A 21,828-nucleotide genomic window follows, 5' to 3' on the forward strand; every position below is an offset into this window, starting at 1 on the left:
GGTGGAGGGGGACAGCCTCCCCTCCAGCCTCTGCTGCAGAAATGAGAGTGCCACTTCAAGTGCCACTTCAGGGCATAATGCTGCCTGGTAGAGTGAGTTCTGGCCATGCCTGTTGATCGTGTCTATGACAGCAGGCGGTAGGCCACTGAGATCTTCTGCATCCCATCCAGGGGCCAGACATGGAGGTTCCAAAGGTCTGGGCGTGGATGGCAGAGGATGCCCCATCCCTGAGAAAGAAGGTCCTTCCTCAGGGGAATTTGCCAGGAAGGGGCTATCGCCAGGAGCGTGAGATCCGAGAACCAAGTCCGTGTGGGCCAATAATGGGCAACCAGAGTGACTTGTTCCTCATCCTCTCTGACCTTGCACAGCACCCGTGCACGTAGGCTCACTGGGGGAAATGCGTATTTGTGCAGCACCCGGGGTCAGCTGTGTGCCAGCGCGTCTGTCCCGAGGGGAGCCTCCGCTAGGGAGTACCAGAGTGGGCAGTGGGAGGTCTCTTGGGAAGCAAACGGGTCTACCTGTGCTTTGCTGAACCACTCACAAATCAGCTTGACCGCCTGGGGGTGGAGCCTCCACTCTCTGCTGAGCATGCCCTGTCACTGCTGGCACCAAAGGAGGAAATGGCGGGCGAGTTGTGACATATACGCTATCATGGCGGTGCTGTCTGAGCAAATCAAGATGTGCTTGCCCCGAAGTAGCGGGGCAAGGATTACTCCACAGGGCATGGATTACAGCCAGCAACTCAGTTGATGTACCAACCCAGCAGAGACCCCGTCCAGGAGCCGGCAGCTGCGTGCCCATCACACACGGCGCCCCAACCCTGTTTGGAGGTGTCTGTGGTGACCAGAACGCCTCAGGACACCTGCTGTAGGGGGACTCCTGTCTGCAGAAAATGGAGGTCTGTCCAGGGGTTGAAAGTCTGGCGGCAGGCGGGGGTGATGAACACTCGGGACTAGAGTCTGAAGCCAGTGCTAAAGTGGTCTCATATGTATCAACCCCAGTGGCGCGACCGGCGCGGAGAATGCCATATTCCCCAGGAGCCTCTGGAAATATTTTAGGGGAACCGCTGTGCCTGGCTTGAATAAGGTGAGGCATTTCAGCACCAACTGCACGCACTCGTTGGTGAGGTCTTTTCCCAGTTGAATCGATCACTGCCCGATCACCTTGGCCCGGTTGAAAACTCGCAAGTCCAAGATCGATCGTAAGCCACCGCCTTTCTTGGGTACGATGAATTAAGGGTTGTAGAAATCCTTCTTCATCTCGGCTGGAGGGACAGGCTCTATCGCATCTTTGAGTAAAAGGGTCGCGATCTCCGCACGTAGGGTGTTGGCGTCTTTGTCTTGCACCGAGGTAAAGCGGACGCCGGCAAAAGGGGAGGTGGGCCTGGTGAACTGAATAACAAGCAGAGTCCCATGGTCCTGGCCAGCCAGCACGACGGGTTGGGAAGTGAAAGCCATGCGTCCAAGCTCCGTGCGAGGGGCACTAGGGGGACGATCACTTTTGACATACCTGGCAAGGCGAAGCAGGTAGTGTCGCTTTGGGAGGCAAAAGCACATCCCGAGGCTTTGGTGCTGAGAGAAGGCTCTAAGCACTTACCTTGCTCTGCGCATCCGGCTGGGGGCAGGTTAGTGACTGAGGAGGAGGTCCTGTTTAGGCATCCTCTAGACTCGTCAGGACCGGCCAGCCAGGGGGCAGCAGTCGCGGGTCTGGAGGCGAGGGGTGTGGCACTGGGTTGCCATGAGAACGGCATTTGCGGGCCAGATGACCCAGGAAATGAGTAAATCTCTCTTTTATTGAGAGTGTGGGTACCGCAGCCCGAAGGGGGTGTGGCAAAGGAAATAATGTCAAACAACGATTCTCCTCCCGGCCCTCCACCGGGGGATGGAGTGGTCTGCTTACCAGCTCCGGAGAAAACGTCTCGTTCCCTGGGTCGTCCGTCTCAGGAACGCTTGGAAGATGATGGGGGCATGCGCTTCCAGTGGGGTGCTCGATGCTGGGGCTGAGAGCTGGGAGACGGAGGCCATGAATTTCTGCTAATTTATCTTTAATCAGTTTGAAACATTTGAATTGTAGATGCTTACTTATCAATAACTCCCCTGCTCTTACTTGAGCCAGCACTAAAGAAAACATGTCCACCCCATATCTGGGGAAAGATGCGTTTCTTGAAGGAACACTATATAATACTATGTCTCATGCTTAAGAAAAGAAATAACCTTCCTTTTTGGAGAGAGACAATCCACTCATATTAACTTTTGACATTTTGACATGAAAGAAAAAATAGATTGTGTGTCAAAAACTAAATTATAAAGACCACATTCCAATATTAGTGCAACAATAAAACCCCGTACTTACCACGAACCAAACAAACAGAAAAAATAAAATATTGCGCATTAATCCCATGCATGACAGTGGCAACTGTCAATCCCTCTAAACTCAAATGTCATTGTACGCCTACGAGCGCCCCCGTGACAACTTTGCCATCGGATTGCTCAAGTCTGGTGTTTCTATACAAAAGATAATCTATAAAACAAACTCCAGCCAATAGGTGAAATAAACACAAAGAACATTTAGATTCATCCAAATAACTATCCCAAAGGAGTGTTAATCCACAAAACAAATTCCAGTCGCTAGGTGGAACCAGCCCAAAAAGAAATGACAAAGGTGCTCAGTTTCCTTAGACATTCAAGTGAATGTACAGTGAGTCGGCCACTCGGCTGCAACGTGACTACCACAAAATACCTTACTCACTCCACTGACTTTATGAAGGACATCACTTGCTGGGGACAATTCCCTCTCTGATGACTCCAGATAATGGATCCATTTCTCGACATCCCCCACTCTTCTAACATCACAGTAAATTTTATCTCCATGGCAGTGATTGATCGACGTATTACAGCAAGATCCTCCAAGTCAGCAACAAACTTTGTCAGCATCACCAACATGTTTAACATTTCTCGCTGAATTTCCCGCAATTCCCAAATCAAATTCGCTCCCTGGCTCCCAGCCTGCTGTTTGGGGGTGTCCGCTTGAGCACATATGTGTCTTTTAATGTCTCCAGAGCCAGAGGATTTTTAATTCTTTGACAGATTCTCCTCCTAGAACAGTTATGGAACTGAGTGTATCAAATCTCACCAGTTTATGACATTAATATTATTAAAACTTGCAAAGTGTGCAGAGCTCGCCGTTCACATGTCCTAACCTTGCGTGGCGTCCATGTACCTCCTCGCACTGTATTTGTTACGTGTGATCCTTACACTGTATTTGTTAAGTGTGAGATGTACTAAACTGATCAGGAGTCATTCATTGATCAAAACATTTTAAAATCCTTTATTTGATGACAAAACAAGGGCAGCTATGGCAAAACAAGCAGGTAACTTCATAAGGCACTTGAAGTCCCCCAAAAGGAAGCAGCTGGCTTCCAAAGGCACAGGAGGGGTTTCACTGTCAGCAGTAGAACAGAAACAATGATTTTATAATGTTTTAGAAAGTTGTGATAAAGGAGCACCCAGTAACTTCAAAAGGTGTTTAAGGACCTTAAAACATCAGCAAAAGAATGGCAAAGCATCATCAGGCAATGTCAAGTGTATGGAACAACATATGTTGATGCAAAGCACTGTTAAACACAAACTTTTCCACCTAGAACGGACCACAGTGGTTTGACCAATCTGGTTTTGTCTTTGTTGCAGTTGACAGCCGATGACCATCTTTCAGCCAAGAGAGCACATAGGATTTTGTCTTGGAGTCCAAGACGTGCCTGGAAAACTGTTCTATGGGAACCCCTGCCCGTAGAAATGCGAGGTTGTTCCAAGTACTGGAGAGGCGGCAACAGATCGGCATGATGGCAACGCGATGTGTGCCGTGGCACCATGCCCATCTCAGGACTCGAGTCCGGAGCCAGTGCTGAAGCGGTCTCATACCCGAGTGGTGTGGCCACCGCAGAGGATGCCATATGCCCCAGGAGCCTCTGAAATAGTTTTGATGGGACTGCGGTCTTTTGTCTGAACGCCTTCTGTCAGCACCAACTGGAACATGTTCGTGAGGTGCACTGTCATCAAGACTGAGTCCACCTCCAGGCCGAGAAAAGAGATGAACTGGGAGCAGCTTGGTCTTTTCCCAGTTGACCCGAAGCCCTAGCCGGCTGAGGTGCGCGAGTACCAGGTCCCTGTGCTCACACCAAGGTATTTGAGAATGTCACCAAGTCATCAAGGTAGTTGAGAATGTGGGCACCCACTTCCCTTAACGTTCAAGGGCAGCCTCTGTGACCTTCGTGAAGACGTGAGGGGACAGGGGCATGGGGCGCCGCACCTGCCAAAATGGAATGGTGGACGGTGGTCATAGTGATGGCCGTGCACCGGATATGTGACCCAAGAGGAAACCGCTCTTTTGTTAAACTTTTGGGTACCGCGGCTCGAAATTAAGTGAAAAGGGAACAAAAGATTCTCTTACCGGCCCACCACTGGGGGATGGAGTGATCTGTTCACCAGCTCCGGAACAGCAGGTCTCCTGGTCCCTCGTTCAACCTTCGTCGCCCGGAGGGCTAGGTTGGTCGCCGAGCCCAGTTCCTGCATTATCCCGGGGTGGAACTACCCTCGTGCAGTTCTTTTAGCGCCTTGGCTTGGAGGTCTTGCAGGAGATCCCTGGCATGCAGGGCGGAGGTGGCTTGTCCAGCGGCACTGTAGGCTTTGGCCGTTAGAAATGACGTAAGCCTACAGGCGCTAGATGGGATCTTCGGGCACCAGTGCCAGGTAGCGGCGCGGTGCGGGCATTGGCGCACCGCGAGCGCCTTATCCACTGTGGGCATCACAACGTACCCCTTTACCCACCACCCCATCAAGGGAAGTGAGGGCAGGGGACTAAAAGGTGCCATCCATGATCTTGTCAGCTCCTCATGCACTTCCAGGAAGAAAGGAACTGGGGCGGGGTGTGGCTGCGAGCGGCGCCGTGGGCCCAGGAACCAATCATCGGGCCACGAGGGTTCAGGGGAGAGCAGAGGGTTCCACTCTTGCCTGACACTCGCAGCTGCCCGGGAAAGCGTGTCAGTCATTTCCGCGTCAGTGTGTGACTGGGCAACCTCACCCAAAGGGGGAAGCCCAGCCGAGGTTTCCACGTCCGACTGGACGAGCCCACTCTCTGATGCTGCGCTCGAGAGCTCATCACCTTAGCGGGCCCCGAACAAGAGATCGAACTCGCCCTGAGAAGAGCTGGCACACTCATCCGGAAGCCTGATCAGGGCAAACGAGTGTGCTGGGGAATGGGAGGTCCGTGGGGATTTACCCGGAGGTGGTCCCATTGAGGTCCCCAAATCACCCCAGTGCTAGCTGCGCTGGCCTCAAACCCGTAGGTAGAAGGACCGAGGCGGAGAGCCACTGGGGTGGCTTGCTTTCTTACAAAGGCAAGCCACGACCACAATGTTGCCATGGTTATGTTCTCGTAGTGAGAACATGAAGCATTCACGAACATTGCCCAGGCAAGAAAAGACAGAGATCTTGGCCATTAGAGGCCAGAGATAACGACCGCAACCAGGAATAACACACAAACGGAAAGGCATCTTTAAAAAGACGCATCTTTAAAAAGACATTTCCATGTGTGCTGCTCTTTTAGGGTTTATACTCTTTTAGAATATACTCTTTTAATTTGTTCTGCCGAAGTGCTCAATGGTGATCTCTGCAGTGTCCCAGTGCAAAGGGGAGAAAAGCCGCTGTAATGCACCTTCAGAATCCAGCAGAGGTGAATGGAAGCTGTGGGAATTCAGCTCAATGAATAGCGACCGCTCAGCTCCGAAGAGAAAATCTGAATAAGCGGTTCGCACGCCAGATTCTGTTCAGGGGGAGTGGCATGCAAATGTGTTCTTAGGCTCATTATAGATTGTGCCTTATTCATAAATGTCAGCACTATTTACCTGCCGCAATTAATGTTCTTTTATTACTAAACACGGAAAGGCTTGATCACAGTAGTGGAGTATGCTGTACAGACCCAGTAAAGTATACCAGATCTTGGTAGTCTGCTGCATCCTTATCAACCAAACACTCAAAACTGTAATTCTTAGTAAATTAGTCTTTCGCTGTTTATTTTGGTGATTAAGACAAACTGTTGCACAGTACTGTCTGATAACAGCCTTTCTTGGAAATCTCTGCTGAGATGAGCAATTCTCTGAATCAGATTGAATGTATTGTGAAGGCACTCAAAGAAACATGACGATCAATACTTTGTAAAAGTTTCAGTGAATGAGCAATTGATCTACTTGAACAGTCTTTTCTTTCTCTTATGCAGTCGCTATAATTCACTAATTATTGAGTTTAATTGCTAAGGGCTAGTCTGGAGGTAAATGCTTTCAGATGAAAAAATTATCAACTGTAGCTTTTTCGACATAGATTTATTTATACCCATGTATAATTACACACCTAGAAATTAGGGCTGTCGATTTAACGTGTTAATTCAGTGCGATTAATTTTACAAAAATAACGCAATGAATCGCATGCCCATGGACGATAATAAGGAAGATTCCTGAGAAATACAAGCTTGTAGTACCACCTGTTTACTCCAGAGGGCAGTAAGTGAAATTTTTGCTGTATGAGCAATGCGCAGTTTATACAGTGAAGAAAACATTTCAGTAGGCAGTGTCACTACTTGATCCACAAACAAGCGTTACGTTCTTGAGTTCAAAACACTCGAAGGAGCACAAATGCCATCTAAGCGATCTCAAGATGTGTTTAAAGATTGAGTATTAAACTATATTTAACTTGACACAGTGACCTAAACATTTTATGTTTATGACGCAGCATACCAGAGACGTCTGACGCAGGTGTAAATTGATGGGCCCTTAAAAAAGCCCTCATAATAAATCTCCAACTGATTGACAAATTCACTTGTGAAATGGATTGCTGTGAACTGTATGCCAATGATTGACTTATGATCAATAATATGGTAGTAAACAATACATTGTATTCTAAAGTATTTTTGTATGGCCTTATCAATGATTATCTCTTCCGCTACAGGAATGTAAAGCATTTTAATTATCTGAATATATATATATATATATATATAAATAAATATTCAGATAATTAAATATATAAACACACACACACACATATATATATAATATTAATAAACAGGGTATACATAGTACACAATACTACAGGTATCCATCCATCCATCTTCAACCGCTTATCCGAAGTCGGGTCGCGGGGGCAGCTGCTCCAGCAGGGGGCCCCAAACTTCCCTATCCCGAGCCACATTAACCAACTCTGACTGGGGGACCCCGAGGCGTTCCCAGGCCAGTGTGGAGATGTAATCTCTCCACCTAGTCCTGGGTCTTCCCCGAGGCCTCCTCCCAGCTGGACGTGCCTGAAACACCTCCCTAGGGAGGCGGCCAGGGGGCATCCTTACCAGATGCCCAAACCACCTCAACTGACTCCTTTCAATGCAAAGGAGCAGCGGCTCTACTCCGAGCTCCTCACGGATGACTGAGCTCCTCACCCTATCTCTAAGGGAGAAGCCCGCCACCCTTCTGAGGAAGCCCATTTCGGCCGCTTGTACTCGCGACCTAGTTCTTTCGGTCATGACCCAACCTTCATGACCATAGGTGAGGGTAGGAACAAAAATTGACCGGTAGATCGAGAGCTTTGCCTTTCGGCTCAGCTCTCTTTTCGTGACAATGGTGCGATAGAGGGAGTGCAATACCGCCCCCGCTGCCCCGATTCTCCGGCCAACCTCCCGCTCCATTGTCCCCTCACTCGTGAACAAGACCCCCAGGTACTTGAACTCCTTCACTTGGGGCAAAACCTCATTCCCTACCTGGAGTATGCACTCCATTGGTTTCCTGCTGAGAACCATGGCCTCAGATTTAGAGGTGCTAATCCTCATCCCAGCTGCTTCACACTCGACTGCCAAGCGATCCAGTGAGAGCTGAAGGTCACGGACCGATGATGACATGAAGACAACATCATCTGCAAAAAGCAGCGATGAGATCCCCAGCCCACCGAACCGCACACCTTCCCCCACCCCGAGTACGCCTCGATATCCTGTCCATGAATATCACAAACAGGATTGGTGACAAAGCGCAGCCTTGGCGGAGACCAACCCCCACATGGAATGAACTCGACTTCGTGCCGAGGACCCGGACACAGCTCTCGCTTTGGACATACAGGGATTGGATCACCCTAAGAAGGGATCCCCCCACCCCGTACTCCCGCAGCACCTCCCACAGTCTCTCCTGGGGGACCCGGTCATACGCCTTCTCCAGATCCACAAAACACATGTAGACTGGATGGGCATACTCCCAGGCCCCCTCCAGGATCCTTGCGAGAGTAAAGATCTGGTCCGTCGTTCCACGGCCAGGACGAAAACCGCATTGTTCCTCTTCAATCCGAGGTTCGACAATCGGCCGAACCCTCCTCTCCAGCACCTTGGAGTAAACTTTACCAGGGAGGCTGAGAAGTGTGATACCCCTGTAGTTGGCACACACTCTCTGATCCCCCTTTTTGAAGAGGGGAACCACCACCCCGTTCTGCCACTCCTTAGGCACTGTCCCAGATTTCCACGCAATGTTGAAGAGGCGTGTCATCCATGACACCCCCTCTACATCCAAAGCTTTCAGCATTTCTGGTCGGATCTCATCAATCCCCGGGGCTTTCCACTGCGGAGTTGTTTGACTACCTCAGTGACCTCCCCCAGGGAAATAGAATCTGATCCCCCATCATCCTCCGGCTCTGCCTCTACCATAGAGGGCGTGTTGGGATTTAGGAGTTCTTCAAAGTGTTCCTTCCACTGCCCAATAACCTCCTCGGTTGAGGTCAACAGCGTCCCATCTTTGCTGTATACAGCTTGAATGGTTCCCCGTTTCCCCCTCCTAAGGTGGCGGACGGTTTTCCAGAAGCACTTTGGTGCGGATCGAAAGTCCTTCTCCACGGCTTCTCCGAACTTTTCCCACACCCACTGCTTTGCCTCCCTCACGGCCGAGGCCGCAGCCCTTCGGGCCTGTCGGTACCTTGCAACTGCCTCCGGAGACCTCCGGGACAACAAATCCCGGAAGGCCTCTTTCTTCAGTCAGACGGCTTCCCTGACCACCAGTGTCCACCACGGTGTTCGAGGGTTACCACCCCTTGCGGCACCTAAAACCTTGAGGCCGCAGCTTTCCACCGCGGCTTCGGCAATGGAAGCTTTGAACATTGCCCACTCCGGTTCAATGTCCCCAACCTCCGCAGGGATGCCTGAAAAGCTCCGCCGGAGGTGTGAGTTGAAGATCTCACGGACAGGGACCTCCTCCAAACGTTCCCAGTTCACCCGCACTACTCGCTTGGGCTTCCCAGGTCTGTCCAGAGTCTTTCCCCACCCCTGACCCAACTCACCACCAGATGGTGATCGGTTGACAGCTCTGCCCCTCTCTTTACCCGAGTGTCCAAAACATATGGCCTCAGATCCGACGACACGATTACAAAATCGATCATCGACCTTCGGCCTAGGGTACTCTGGTACCACGTACACTTATGAGCATCCTTATGTTCGAACATGGTGTTTGTTATAGATAATCCATGACTAGCACAGAAGTCTAATAACAAACATCCACTTGAGTTCAGATCAGGGAGGCCGTTCCTCCCAATCACGCCAATCACGGCAAGAGGAGGAGTTACCCTGCCCGGAGGAAGCCCGGGGCCCCCGTCTGGAGCCAGGCCCAGATGGAGGGCTCGTCGGCGAGCGCCTGGTGGCCGGGCTTGTCACGGAGCCCGGCCGGGCACAGCCCGAAGAAGCGACGTGGAACCCCCCTCTACATCCCTTGGGCCCACCACCCATTGGAGGAACCGCAGGAGTCGGGTGCGCTGCCATATGGGCGGCAGTGAAGGCCGTGGGCCTCGACGGACCAGACCCAGGCAGCAAAGGCTTGCTCTGGGGATGTGGAATGTCACCTCACTGGGGGGGAAGGAGCCGGAACTAGTGAGGGAGGTGGAGCGTTACCAGTTGGATCTGGTGGGGCTTACATCGACGCACAGTTTTGGCTCTGGATCCGTACTCCTGGTTAGGGGATGGACTCTATTCTTCTCTGGAGTTTCCCAGGGTGTGAGGCGACGGGCGGGTGTGGGGATACTCACGAGTCCCCGGCTGAGCGCCACTACGTTGGAGTTTACCCCGGTGGACGAGAGGGTCGCCTCCCTACACCTACGGGTGTAGGGAGGCGACCGAACATATGCACCGAACAGCAGTTCAGAGTATTCGGCCTTCTTGGAGACCCTGAATGGAGTCCTGAATAGGGCCCCAGTAGGGGACTCCATAGTGATGCTGGGTGACTTCAACGCACACGTGGGAAATGACAGGGACACCTGGAGGGCGTTATTGATACTACAGGTATATTTTACAATAATGCCAAGACATTATATTCATTACATAGTGCAATGGTTTTCAATGCTTTGGAGTTGTTGGAGGTACAAAGAGTATTTAAATAATATTTTAAGTTTTTACAAAAAAGTGCAAATAGGGGCTTTATAGACATACATTTACACTTATGTATAAAAAACAATTTGCCAATAAATATAAACAGATTAATCTGAAAATATTAACTTAAGTTATCAAAACTAAGAAAACCAAATAAAACGTCTTTATAAAGCAAAGAAAAACTAGTTACAATAGACGTACGTACAAACAAACAAAATTTTCTCCAAAATACTACAGCATGGACACATTCCCAAAAAAGGTGAGGGGCAGATTCATCTACAGCATTACAGAAGGAGCAAAGTGGATCTATTTCAGGGAGCATGTTTCTTAAATAAAGATTGACTGGGTAAAAATGGTGTAACAGTTTAAAGGACACCTCCTTAACCTTGTTGGTAATTAAATATTTGTGAGGTAAAGACCATACGACCTTCGTCAGACATGCTTGTGTCGCATCTCAGGTGTGTTGCGTCATAAAAGTTAAATGTTTAGGTCACTGTGTCAAGTTATAGTTTAATACTCAATCTTTAAACAACTCTTAAGATCGCTTAGATGGCATTTGTGCTCCTTCAAGTGTTTTGAAAGCAAGAACATAACACATGTTTGTGATGTGTGTCCGCTGAAGAGTTGTTAATGTTTTGTTCACTGTAATAGACTGTGTGTTTCACTTACTGCCCTCTGGAGTAAACAGGTGGTACTACAAGCTTGCATTTCTCAGGAATTTCTCAGGAAAGCATTGCGATTAAATGCATAAATGTTTGTAAAATGAAATCGCACGTTATTAACGCGTTAAATCGACAGCCCTAATATATATTAGGGCTGTCGATTTGTAAAACGCGTTAGAATCGACAGCCCTAATATATATTAGGGCTGTCGATTTAACGCGTTAATAACGTGCGATTATATATATATATATATTTATTAGGGCAATTAATTAATCGGGACACCATGTAATTAATTCAATTAAACATTTTAATCGATTGACAGCCCTACTAGAAATATATTCAAGTTCAGATAGTTCAAAATATGTGGTAGGAAAAAAATCTATGATGTGTATTGAATACTCCTTTGTCACAATAGACGCTTTCACACAAACAGACTTTTCCTTAAATTTTAGAGGTCGTACTTAGTTGTAAGCCTGTAATTCGAGATTGAAAAATCATGATTTTCTATCTTGTTGAAAGAAATTTTGTCAAATTGGACATACACTGAATTGAAGAGCTTCTCTCCATCAGAGCGGATAAAGAAATTAGTTGAGAGCCTCAATAGCCTCAAATGACATCACAGACTTTAAAAGCATTTTGGTGCTGATGTGTGAATGGTAGAAATACATTTAAAAGACAGAAAAGCCTTAGCATGTGTAAATGGCAGATGTGGTACATACTTAAATTTTAAGTAATGTAAGCGCAGCGTAGTTCTAGCGGGAAGACTAGCAGCTGTACATCATCGCACCATTAGCTGGGTAATTCCCAGCCAATCAAATGTAAGCCATTGCTTTATAAGTCTGCTCACAATCTATCACATTGCTGTTTCAGTGTGCTAACATGGCAACATCATTCTATAGCACTGTCTGACGTCGAATCCAATTCGCTATCTGACTAGTTAACATCCAGAATCGACACAGACTTATTCACTGTTTCGTACCGCTCATCCAGTAGCAGCGGTTCTTGCAAAGCACATCTGCAAATTTCTGGTTTCTTGGTGGGATTGCTTCAAATGTTCCAAATTTCAGAACGCATGAGTCTAACATTCATGTCAGCCCAACTACATTACTTAAGTATCAAAGCATTTCGATATGATGCCGTTCAATTTTAACGTGCATAGTCATAGTTACATTTTGGTAGCAGTTAAGTAGGTCTGGCAATCATGGATAAACCTGCACGAGTCAAGCTCATATCATCTTGTTACCATTAAAGGAGACCTATTATGCTCCTTTTACTAGATGTAATATAAGTCTCAGGTGTCTCCAGAATGCGTGTGAAGTTTCAGCTCAAAATACCCCAAGGATAATTTATTATACCACGTTGTAAATGGCTTCTTTTAGGCGGAATCGAAAACCTGCCGATTTCGTGTGTCTCTTTAAATGCAAATTATCCGATACCCCCTTTCCGGCAGAGTGCAGTGCCTTTACAGCTCGCATATTGGATACTACAGCAACAACAAATCAGAACAATATGACTGACAGCATAAATACTGGAGTTCAGCCATATCTGTATGAATATATTATATATATGCATGTATATCTGGTCTCTGTGAATACAATCAGAGACAATGGTAACTTTAGCTGCATTAGCCGTGGAATCAGCTATCAAGCACATTCGGAAAGGTGATTTTGCAAAAATTCACAAAATATAAGTGCGATACATCTTCAGGATATAAAGCTGGAACACGAACAGTTGGTGCTGATCCATGCTTGAGAATATTTAAAAAATGTTAAGATCCTGATTTATATTGGCACACATTCACAAAGCACAAACATACACATATTTTGCACAAACATACACAGATTTTGTATGTTTCGGGGCACATTTCCTTGTTGACTGCATTGGCTCTGATGCTGTGAGTACATAAAGACTTATGTTCACTTTTAAAGCCAACAGAACACTTATGACGCCTACGAAGCGAAGACAGTATTCTTCTCACCGTATTTGCTCCTGCTCAAGGTAAGAAAAAATAAAAAATAAATAAAAAATGCCACATCTCTTTAATTTCTAGGCAACACGCTCTATTCTCGAAAAACCTACAGAAAAGAACCAACTCCCAAGGACTTGCCCGGTACACACTTCCTACTACTCCACCTGGGCCCACGATTCCTCCTCCTGCCAATCACGCAGTACTCTATTTTCAATTCCGATCTCCCAGCGTGTGTTTTCATTTCCTTTTGCTTTCTCACTAGGCATCTCAAATTTCCTCCCCCATTCATCACTCCATCCCTAGCTCCCATGTAGCGCCACTGGTTAAAACATTATGGTCTCTCCGGTCATGTATTCCTTTCGCATCGGAGCAGCTTCTACTGGTGCTCTTCGAGGTATACTGGAATCCATCATCAAGATGCTCGGCCACTGGTCTTCCTAATCCTACCTGAAACATAGTCGATCCAACTCAAGTCATCAAACAAGCTCAACTCTCCATCAGCCATATGTTTTCATGCATCTGGTGGTGGTTGGTGGCTCTCTCCCAACACATCATTCCCTACACAATGATTCAATCCAAACAAACCCACTGTTCGCAAGGATGGCACACAACTATGTCTACCCTCCTCGCCAGGACTTCCATAATCTCAAGCATGGTTCCTTTGCATAGGTATTGCACAAGACAGCCGCCCTTGCTGGAAAGCTCACACTATAAAGGGATATCTTTCACAGGGTATTGCACGACAACATCGCCATTATTGTATGGCTTTATGCATGCTGTTCCCCTTGGCAAAGATAACCATTAAACAATGGCTGCCCTTGTTTGAGGGATCAAGCCTCATGGAATATCTTTCTACGAAGGGTATTGCACGCAAAGTCACCATTATCGTATGGCTCTATGCTACGTTGTTCACCATTCTGCAAAGATACCTCAAAAAACTCTTTCCCTCATCGTAGGGTTTTCATAATCAAATGTTGTTTATTTTTCAACAAAGACACTGCACAGCAACGTCGGCCTAACGTAGGGCCGCATACCACGTTGTTCGTCTTTGGCAAACATTCTGCACAACCTGGGCCCTCGACGGAGTGCCCAAAATCACACTCGAGGACAATGGAGAATGGAGAGTAGAAAAAAATATCAAACTCCAGGAGAATGGAGAGAGGGGGAAAAAATACAACAAAAAAAATATGCACGGCTTTCCCTATTGCATGGCTTTTCCTATTGCTAAGGTATTGCACAACCATGCCAGAGATATTGCGCATTTCATGTCAAATCTAGGTGTTCCCATCTCTTTTCTCTCCCTTCTTCTCCAGAATGAACACAAGACCTGGCTCGTATCCGACTGGATCATTTCTTTTGGGGGTAGTATTCTACATTTTCTCCCTTTTGGGGGTAGGCTCCTCGCCCCTGCCTCCTATCTCCGGCAGGATATGACGGTTCTGAGTAAAACTTCTTCGGACCGCTACACCAATGATAGACTTTCTGTTTTATATTCATAAAAAAAAATGTCATCTTAAATCTCACTCAAGTCTACAAGTCTTCCTGATAGAAAGGTATTTACTGGAAAAGGTAATCTTAATAAATTTTTTTATTACTGAATTTTAAGGCTTTGGCTTTGTGTTTCATTCTGTCGGTTTTTGTGTGTACCTGTAGGAATCCACTTGGATCGTTCTCTTTAATAACCGCCACACAGAATTCCATCATACCGGTGGTCTGTCGCAGTCTCATTGTGCAGTGGGTAATCTGATCCTTTACAGTCTGAAACAGAAAAAATATGATTAAAGTGGTTAGGTTCCTGTTGCTCCTTGCGTGTAGTTAAAACTTGTGTTTGTAGCCTGCTAAGCCTCATTTTCTTCTTTATTTTAACTTTATATTAAAACACTTACTACAACTTTAATTTCTCTTGCAATTTTACTGCATGCATCCACTTTTCGCTTTTTTCCGAGTTTGCTTTTTATTGCAATTTATCTGTAATATTTATAAAGATTTTGATATCAAACACCTGCTGCTCAGGAACCATAAACACCTTTTCAATAAACAACTGCGGTAAGTCATGGCACCAATGCATGTTATTGTTACTTGCACTGCACGCCACAAGTTTAGCATAGCTTCATCTGCCAGCAGTGAGGAATTGACATGTGATAAATGTAAGGAATTAGTTAGGCTGATGGAGAAGTTTACTGAGTTAGAGACAAGCATCCGAACGCTAGTGGAGGTCAGTGAGAAAGATAAGCTATTTCAGATGTTGCTAGTACAGCAGGCCATGTACACTCTGCAGTTCCAGCAGTAGAGCCCCCGCAGGGTGAATGGGTGAAGACTTGATGGCATAGCCACAAGGCAACGCAAGTGACACTACTCTCTCTAGAGATTTTTGAGTCTTAATCGTGTTAGTGTTTGGCTATCAGGAAGGTCACTTCCTGGACAGGAAGCAGACAGACTGGCTTAACCGACAGTCTAATGGTAGCTGCCTTGAGATGTCACATATGTCTTATAAACTACAACAAACAAAGACTGTGTCACCTAGATTTCACATAGAGACTGTTTATGTTCCCTGAACTACCAAACACAAAGCCTTTATCAATTAGTTTAGAAAAACACTGAATGATGTCAAACTAGAAAATTAGAAAAAAAATTGAAGATAAAGTTGGTTTACTAAACATTAGCTCTCCTTTATCCAAAACACTAATTGTAAATGCAATTATTATGGATAATAGTTTGGATACACTCCATTTGCAAACTGGCTTAAATATGATGAATATATTAGATTAAATGAGTCTACTACCCCAGGTTATTGTTATAAACATGAGTCCTACCTGAAGGGTTGAGGAGTCGTCGTTGCTACAATTTACAGAGATACTCTTAATATTACTCAGAGGTCAGGATGCAAGTTTAATTCTTTTGAAGTGATAGTGCAAAATGTGACATTGTCTGATACAAGTGAAAAATGTGTCGTCTTTTGTTCTTGCTACTTAATACAAAACCCCAGGGCCCGATATAGACTTCCTAAATGAATTAGCAGATTTTCTGTCAGATCAAGTAGTTGCTGTGGACAGAGCCATAATTGTTGGTGATTTCAACATTTACATAGATAATGAAAATTATACATTGGGATTTATCAACATTCACAACTTTGTTGGAGTTAAAAAAAAATGTGACAGGACACACTCACTGACATAATCATATGCTAGATTTAATTTAGTCATATGATGTTGATATTGATAAATAGCAATTCAGCCAAAGAGTGACGACATCTCAGATACAGTAACTTTCTTGTCTCTTTCTTAGTACACTCAATCTACAGTACTGTGCAAAAGTCCTAGCCACATATAGGAAATACAAATTTTAGACTACCAAATGTTCCTTTCGCAAATAAAATAGAAGAACAGGGAGCCCTGCAACATGGCCCCCGCAGACCCCCACACTGAACATCAAGTCAGTCTGGGATTAAATGAAGAGACAAGCAATTAAGATATAAATAAATAGATAGAAGGACTGTGGTGAATTCAAAGAAGCTTTGAACATCCTGTCTGCCAACAACCAAGAAAAACTGTGTCCTGGTGTATCTGGGAGAACTGGTGCTGTTTTGGCAAATGTGGTCACACTTAATATTGATTTAGCTTTTTTTTATGTTTACTGGACATTGTATGACATTCATTGATAAATTAAAACCATTTATGGCATTATTTTGAAGACGTCCTCACTATGCAACATATTTCACTAGTGCCTAAAACTTTTGCACAGTACTGTACATCAAGTTATTGATCTGGTAGAACTATTCTTTCAACTACTAAATATAGCTTCACTAATAAGCCTCCAGATACTGTATGTCTCAAATTCTCAGTGTGCCATACAGTTCAAAAGAACTTGATATTGTGACAGAAAATATTGATACAGTCTTATCTAGTACTCTAGATTGTCTAGATTGAAATCAACGAGGGCTTGGGACAAAAATCCCCCAAAATGTAAAAAAGGTGCAAATGAATTACCCCCGCAATGAGTTCCTGTGTTTTATTAATAACTGTAATGTTTGGCAGAAGGAGGCAGAGGAGGAGTGAGGATCTACACACGGGTTTTATTAAACAACAGTGAAAACACTACAAACAGGAACAAATGAAACATCCATGGGGGGAAAACTGAAACTAAAACATGAAAACATCGGAGGTACACGAACTGGGTTAACATGGCAGGATGAACACGGCAAGACAGGCACGAGAGCAAACATCAGAACAACGAACGACCAGGGAATGGAGGAACAGCGGGGTTTAAGTACACAGAGACAAGATGATAACAAAACGACAATCAGGTGAGCACAATGACACAGTGATGAAGGTCGGGAATCATGATAATTGGAATCAGTGACGGCGACACAAGAAACACGAGGCAGACAACCAGGGATCGTAACAATAACATTAATTAATAATGTATTAATTACAAAAACATAGTCGCAATCTTTATTAGAATTTTTGCTGTTTTTGTTTTGTGCCGTCCATCATACAGATGTAGCTGAGTCAATGGCAGATCCTTGCACAAATGACCTGCATAGACGGGCACTCCGCCTCTCTTGCTCAGCATAAGTTTGATTTCGTGCTCCTGCACTTCATTGCTTTCTGTGACTGTACGTACTTCGCATTCAAAAATTAACACTATTGCTCCCTGTGTTATACTTCCCTGCCCATCTCACTTATGCTACTATTTGTCTGAAAAGCCTCCTAACCTGCTAAAGGCCAACTGTGCAAGAAGGATGGATGTTATTTTTTAAGTTAATTATGTATAAGAAATCACAAAATATAATGTAACCAAATGCTAAAATTAACTTAATAATAATATTTGTGTTAATTAATCTGAATATGTAAAATAATCGTAATTTTAAGTAAAACTTTATTTTTTAATAAAAATTTTAAAAATTTAATAGGCTTGAATCAGATCTGACTAAACACAGTGTGAAATTTTTATTTTTTTATTGTTTCATTCAATTGGCATGAAGGAGTTTTGTTTCCTAATTCCAAATCTAGAGAAATGCTGTCATCTCCTACTCTGTGTCATTGTATTATAATAGGTGTGTATTATAATAGCTATGTAAACTGAATAGCCATAATATTTGGAAAAAAAAAAGAGATCACGGAATGTTTCAGTCAGAATGGACATTATGCAATAGAGGTAAGGCAATATGTAATTACTGAAACATGCCTGTTGACAATCTATGATGTCCTCCCAAGTCCATCAAATTTGCACCAGTGGAACCTGGTGAATTCACCGCAGTAACCTCTTTGCCAAAGGAAGGGGACCCTAGAGCATATCCGGAGCTGTTGCCCAATGGCAATCGGTGAAGGATGGTATCGGTGGTGGCACGACCAGGTGCTCAAGACCATAGCAGAGGTCATCTGCAGTGCCATTACCAGCAGCCAGAAAGATAATCTAGCAAAACCAGCAATCAGCTTCATCAAGGCTGGAGAAAAGTCAAGTAAAACATCTAAAGCAGCAGCAGGGATCTTATACACAGCTCAGGACTGGAAGCTGATGATGGACCTTGGAAGGTAGTGAAGTTCCCACAGCACGTTTTCAAAACAACTCTCAGGCCTAACATTGTGCTGGTGTCGGAGGGAACCAAGAACACTGTTATGCTAGAGCTTACTTAAAGAGAAAAGGAGGAGAATATGGAGGATGCTTATGAAAGGAAGAAAGAAAAGTATGAGAGCCTAGTCAGTGATTGCCATAGACAAGGTTGGAGGGCAAGGTAATTACAAGTGGAGGTCAGGTGCAGAGGTTTCACTGGGAAGTCCCTCTGCAGGGCCTATACTGTTCTTGGCATCATGGGAGAGAAGAAGACGACAGCCATCAGAAACAGCATGGAGGCAGAAGAGACAGCCTTGAGGTGGCTATGGATTAAGAGGGCGGATTCGTTGAAAATCGTTTATAGGGCAGAGCTGAGCTGATCAACCTCAACTGGGTCACCTGGGTGAGGGTGTGTGCTGTTCGAAAGCTCCGAAACACCCATTGACCCAGGAAACATCACTGAAGATCTGCCCTAGCTTAGCATCAGATGATGTTTCACTACAACATTACTTGAAGCAAGGTCCCCTGCTTTTCTCCTTGTGAATGCTTCCCTTGGGAGACATTACCAGCAACCATGGAATTATGATACTGTAAGAATATATATGCAGAAGAACATATATCTGGATCTAGAAAAAAAACAGCCTTTTAGTTTGGAATGTTTCACCATCATAAATCAAATGGCCCAGGCGTCCTGATTGGTCAGAAAGGCCCCTCTGCAACCTGATCTTCCACACACAGTTAAAGCAGACTTCTCTTTTGTAAGGTTACAAAGTCCACTAAGAACTGAAAATCACTTTGAACTGTGGTAACGTTTGTGCCTAACAAATTAAGGATTATAGACTGATGGAAAAAATGTGTGTAGCGATATGCAATCACCTATAATTGATAAATATAATCTTTAATTTTGTATGATTTCTCTCATTTTACTAAGAATGGTAACTATAAGGTTTAACTTGATAAAATGCAATGATGTGTAAAACCAATATGATATTTTAACCACGTTTTATTACCGACACTTATAACATCCATAAAAACATGTCATGTCATGTTTAATATGTAAACATTTGTTTGTGTATGAAGAATAATCTGATGACAATGAATATCTTGTACCGTTCTCAAAATTTTTAAGAGTCAGAAACAAAGGGCCATAACTCAACTGTCGGAAAAGACAGCCCAGTTTACCATGTGACTCTGAAAAGTCACTTCTGATTGGCGCGGGACACCTTTGGGCGATACGGCCAATCTCAGTTAAAATAGTTCCAAACAGGAAGAACTCGCTCTCTTGACTCTTCGTCCTCTTGTCTCTTTTGCCCTCTCTTCATCTTGCTCTCTGCTCTCTGAACACTCTTCCTCCCACGTGAGATCCAAGGGAACTCAGGATTCAACATCCTGAGAAGGAGTGAGAAGGCCTCACTTCACAGCTAAAATCATCATCTCATACAGACAAGAAACTCGATTATAAAGAAGTCAAAACATCGATGGAAAGAACTTTCGACCAAGAACCGAGCAACATAAAGGACGCCAGGACATGCAAGTAACACCTCCAATATTGTGCTTAAAGTGCTGGTGAATTGATTAAATATTTTGGTTAATCCAATAGCAAATCAATGTAGACTCAAAGAAGGATGAAATGGTTCTTATTGCCTGTATTCAAAGACGATTTGACTAGTGTATTTTGATAAATAATCTCATCCCTGTTTCTAAAAGATTTCACTTCAAAGCTGTACCTCAATACATGTGATATTATTTTCAATAAGCCATGAGAATAATATCAATCCAATAAGTGAATTCATCATAATTCACTTATTAAAGCTAATTCCTTACAGTGGAAATTGTGAGCTGATAGAATTAGAAGTTGTATTCCGTTTTCAATGGCGGAGAATCTATTAAGACAAATAATCTAGTTATCAATGGTTGTCGAACGCGACTAACTGCGACATTTCCTTACCTAATAAGGACAGTTTAATTTAGTTCATAGCTCACATATTTCGAGACCCTAAATTCCCTCCTACATTTAGCATGTGTCCAAATTACCCTACATATAATGATGGTAAAATGCGTGCAAAATACCCATTTTAACTGATTGATTCCACATCTCTAAATTATATGTAAATAATCCTACACTTAATACCATCAGCTAGAATTAGAGTTGGGATTGCTCTGCAAATTTGTCTCAATTTTCATTAAATATTGTCCCAAACCACCACTATTTGTAAACCATGCATGCCATATGTATTAGAACCTTGCTGCTGAGCATATCATGGTGTTGTTGCGAGGTGCCTCTAATGGACAACACGTGAGAGATCACAAGCCACCAGAGCAGAGCATGTGAGCAGAGCTCAGCAGTGATAATTTCACCTGAGCAGAGAACGACTTTTTGAAGTCTCTGCTCCTCTCGATCAGGCCTATGGCAAGCCAAAGTATTCATATACGCCTGGTCGGGCGTCTGATTGCACACTGACCCATCAAAAACATGCGCTTTGACAGCAAAACGTGCATCCTCGATGTGTGATTTGCCATTAAAACACGCGTTGTTGATGTGTGCTTTGGAGCAACAGAAAACGCAGGTTTTTGATGTGCGTTTATCATAACAGAAATGGGCGTCGAATATGTGCATTTAGAGTCGGACAAAACGTCCGTTATGAACGTGTAAAAAGGTAAACCAAACAGGCAGTGCAAACGTGTGTTTGAAGTGTCCAAACAGGCTAAAAGAACATGCTCTTTACTTAGTGTTCTCAAAATTGCATGTCGAAAGCATGAGCTCACTTTTTAGGGCTTGAGTCGGTCATGTTTTTGTCTGCTCTATGGAATTTAAGACTCTTGTATTATCATTAAACCAAGGGAACAGTGCTTGGTTCTAACATCTCTACCCTCTGACTTCAGCTAAAGTGAGGGAAACATTTATTTGATCCCCTGCTGACTTTGTACGTTTGCCCACTGACAAAGAAATGATCAGTCTATAATTTTAATGGTAGGTTAATTTGAACAGTGAGTGACAGAATAAAAACAAACAAATCTAGAAAAATGCATGTCAAAAATTTTATAAATTGAATTGCATTTTAATGAGGGAAATAAGTATTCGCCCTTCTGCAAAACATGACTTAGTACTTGGAGGTAAAAACCTTGTTGGCAATCACAGAGGTCAGATGTTACTTGTAGTTGGCCACAAGGTTTGCACACATATCAGGAGGGATTTGTAGGTGGTGTGGCCTAAATGAC

At 44.5% G+C, this 21,828-nt stretch overlaps 1 protein-coding gene across 2 annotated transcripts in view; it reads right to left on the reverse strand.

Annotated features, from left to right (window-relative positions):
- Positions 1-21,828, reverse strand: part of LOC127624007 (E3 ubiquitin-protein ligase TRIM9) — a 167,196-nt gene that overhangs the window by 56,248 nt on the left and 89,120 nt on the right. For both annotated transcript variants that reach the window (XM_052098594.1, XM_052098595.1), the window contains exon 4: positions 14,704-14,814. In XM_052098594.1, coding sequence (XP_051954554.1) covers positions 14,704-14,814 — 111 coding nt within the window. The remainder of the gene's footprint in view (positions 1-14,703; positions 14,815-21,828) is intronic.

Source organism: Xyrauchen texanus, chromosome 30 (assembly GCF_025860055.1).
Source record: "Xyrauchen texanus isolate HMW12.3.18 chromosome 30, RBS_HiC_50CHRs, whole genome shotgun sequence".
Taxonomy (NCBI): Eukaryota; Metazoa; Chordata; class Actinopteri; order Cypriniformes; family Catostomidae; genus Xyrauchen; species Xyrauchen texanus.